Source organism: Mus pahari, chromosome 5 (assembly GCF_900095145.1).
Source record: "Mus pahari chromosome 5, PAHARI_EIJ_v1.1, whole genome shotgun sequence".
NCBI classification, from domain to species: domain Eukaryota; kingdom Metazoa; phylum Chordata; class Mammalia; order Rodentia; family Muridae; genus Mus; species Mus pahari.
The window spans coordinates 156,944,022-156,946,880 of NC_034594.1; the positions used below are offsets into that span (position 1 = coordinate 156,944,022).

Here is a 2,859-nt window from a genome sequence, read left to right on the forward strand (position 1 = left end):
CTATACCTGTTTCAGATTCTAAGCTCACTTGTGCATGCCTCTCATTTTAAAATATAACATTAAATTTTGCAGTGCATAACAGTCCAAACAACATCTGTGGAAGTCTGAATTTTGACACTCAAAAAGGAAAGCTCATAGGAGCCATAAACACATTTCCCCCCAAAGTTTATTTTAAATGTTTTAACTTTCTGGTAAGAGGCATCTTGGAACTGTATCTTACCAGGACCTAAGCTAAGGGACACACTCTGAAACCACTGCTCCGCCGCAGACTTAAGCCACAATTAGCCAGGGGAGCTCCATTCTCACAGTAGCTGATCCCAAGCTCCAGGGTCTTTCTAAAACGACCGCCGCGTGCTCTCCGACACGTTTACTCAGCCCTACATCCCCCCTTATAGAATGCTTAGTGGAAGGAAACAAACTGGAACAGTTTGGCTCCCACAGACTTTATTTTCAGCAACGCTTGCTGTTCTAAAAGTAGAGTCCTGTCTAGAGTCACGTTCTGTAGGAAGCAAAGACTCTGCTCCCATGTTTGAGAGGCTCTTCTAAAACAATTGCCCAAAGATTAAAAAATGGAAATGTCTTCTATAAACACAAGCAACTTAATGAACACTTGCTTTGTGAATGCTTCATTTCAAATTCTATTTGCAACTGATGAATAAATAGACCAATAATGCTACAGGTCAGTTTGTAGACGTGCTCAGCCCGAGTCCACAAAGGAGGAAAACTGATGGAGATGAAATCAGAGGACCTTGTGCTTCACTGGAGGACCTGCCACGTGTCTCCTGCCTCCAAGTCTCTGCTCTTTCTTTTCCCTTTATGGTGTTCTAGCTTATCTTACACTGGGGAAGTCTAACTACAACAGTGGTGGCTAGTGTTAACTGTCAACTTGACAGAGGAGGCCTGTGGGGACACTGGCCCAGGCCATGCACATGCCTATAATCTCAGCCTGGGGACCTAAGGAAGAAGATTGCAAGTTCCAGGTCAGCCTGGGCTAGCCACACAGTAAAATCCTGTCTCAAAAACCCCAAACTCAGAACCCCAAACCCAAACACAAGCCAAAGCCTCCCAACCCTTATCCCCTAACCATCCCACCCACTGACCCAAAACAACAACAACAACAACAACAACAACAAACAACCAAAAAGAAAAAAAAACAGAAAATAAAGAAGGAAAGAGAAACCAAAAATCCAACCAACTAATGAATAAATAAAAGTGGATACATAGACTGAAAATGAATGAGTCTGGGAGAGTCACATTAAATCAACACTGACTGAGTAACAACAACAACAACAACAACAACAAATGCCTTCCTGATATAAGGGCCCAAGTCTCCTTGGCCATCTGTAGTAGGGTGGACATACCTAGTTTGTCTAGAAACTTCTAAAACATTCCTAACCTGCCCTTTAATACAGTTCCTCATACTGTGGTGACCCCCAACCATACAATTATTTTCATTGCAGCTTCATAACTGTGATTTTACTATTGTCTGAATCCTAATGTAAATATCAGATACCTGATATGTCACCCCTGTGAAAGGGTCATTGGGCCTCCAGAGGGGTCACAAGTCACAGGTTGAGAACTGCTGGTCTAGATGGAAATCTAAGTAACCACATTGCCCCCAAAGAGACCAGTATGCAATGTTGAGGTCTCTGTCCAGGGATATATGGGAATTCTCTCTCCCCTGGACTGGACTGAACATATAGTTGTTGAACTTATTTTTTAAATATAAAAATGAGCTGTTGAGCTATGAATCAAACAAAGGAAGCCTCTTCATGCTAGCACAGCAAATTCCCTTATTCATCAAGCCTTCCCCCAGCCTCCTTATTATTACATATTTTCATAATTAAGATTTTAATTTTAAAAGCAGCAGCTTACCTTAAGATCACGGTGAACAATGCATTTTTGATGACAATACTGTACAGCAGATACAATCTAAAAGAAATATTTGGATAAAAAGTCAAAATTATTTTTTGATTAAATACTTAATTTTAGTATTTATCATTTTCAATTTGGATAAAGTACTTTGATTTTAAAAATAATAGCAATTTCATGATTCCTTTAGTTTAGAAGACTATGCTTATTAAAGAGATAAAACAATTAAATGTGGGAAGTAATATTTCTTGGAGAAAACATACTACCTTTTTTTTTGGTCAACATTTATGGAAATTCTTTATACAAGTTAAAGTTCAACTTACATGAGTCAAAGTATATCATTTGTAGTTTATTTATTTATTTTTTAAGATTTATTTATTTTGTGCATGTGAGTACACTGTAGCTGTCTTCAGATACACACCAGGAAAGGGCATCAGATCCCATTACAGATGGTTGTAAGCTATCATGTGGGTGCTAGGAACGGAACTCAGGACCCCTGGAAGAGCAAGCAGTCAGTCCTTTTAAGCACTGAGCCATCTCTCCAGCCCCTCTTTTGTAATTTAGAACAAGGGTTTACTACAAGGCTGGCACAGGTAAAGTAGCATCCAAGATGGCTGACTGGAGTTAAAGCAAAGTGACCTGGGATGACATCACACTTGCTTAAGGCACAGTCCCTTAACTTATTAAGAACTAATCTGTCAAATATTTAACAATATCTCATATTTTCTACTCAAATATAAAGAAACAGGAAAAAAGCTAACTCTCAAAAAGAAAACAAATAATCAAGAAATGAGATACAACACCATTTGTTGAAAATGCTGTCTTTTTTCCACTGGATGGTTTTAGCTCCCTTGTCAAAGATCAGGTGACCATAGGTGTGTGGATTCATTTCTGATCTTCTATTCCATTGATCTACCTGCCTGTTGCTGTACCAGTACCATGCAGTTTTTATCACAATTGCTCTGTAGTACAGCTTAAGGTCACAGA

The 2,859-nt window shown here is 39.1% G+C and overlaps 1 protein-coding gene across 2 annotated transcripts in view; it reads right to left on the reverse strand.

Moving 5' to 3' along the window:
* The window catches only part of Mark1 (microtubule affinity regulating kinase 1), a 103,805-nt gene that overhangs the window by 24,976 nt on the left and 75,970 nt on the right, over positions 1-2,859 (reverse strand). For both annotated transcript variants that reach the window (XM_021197697.2, XM_021197698.2), the window contains exon 7: positions 1,876-1,932. In XM_021197697.2, the coding sequence (XP_021053356.1) occupies positions 1,876-1,932 (57 nt within the window). The remainder of the gene's footprint in view (positions 1-1,875; positions 1,933-2,859) is intronic.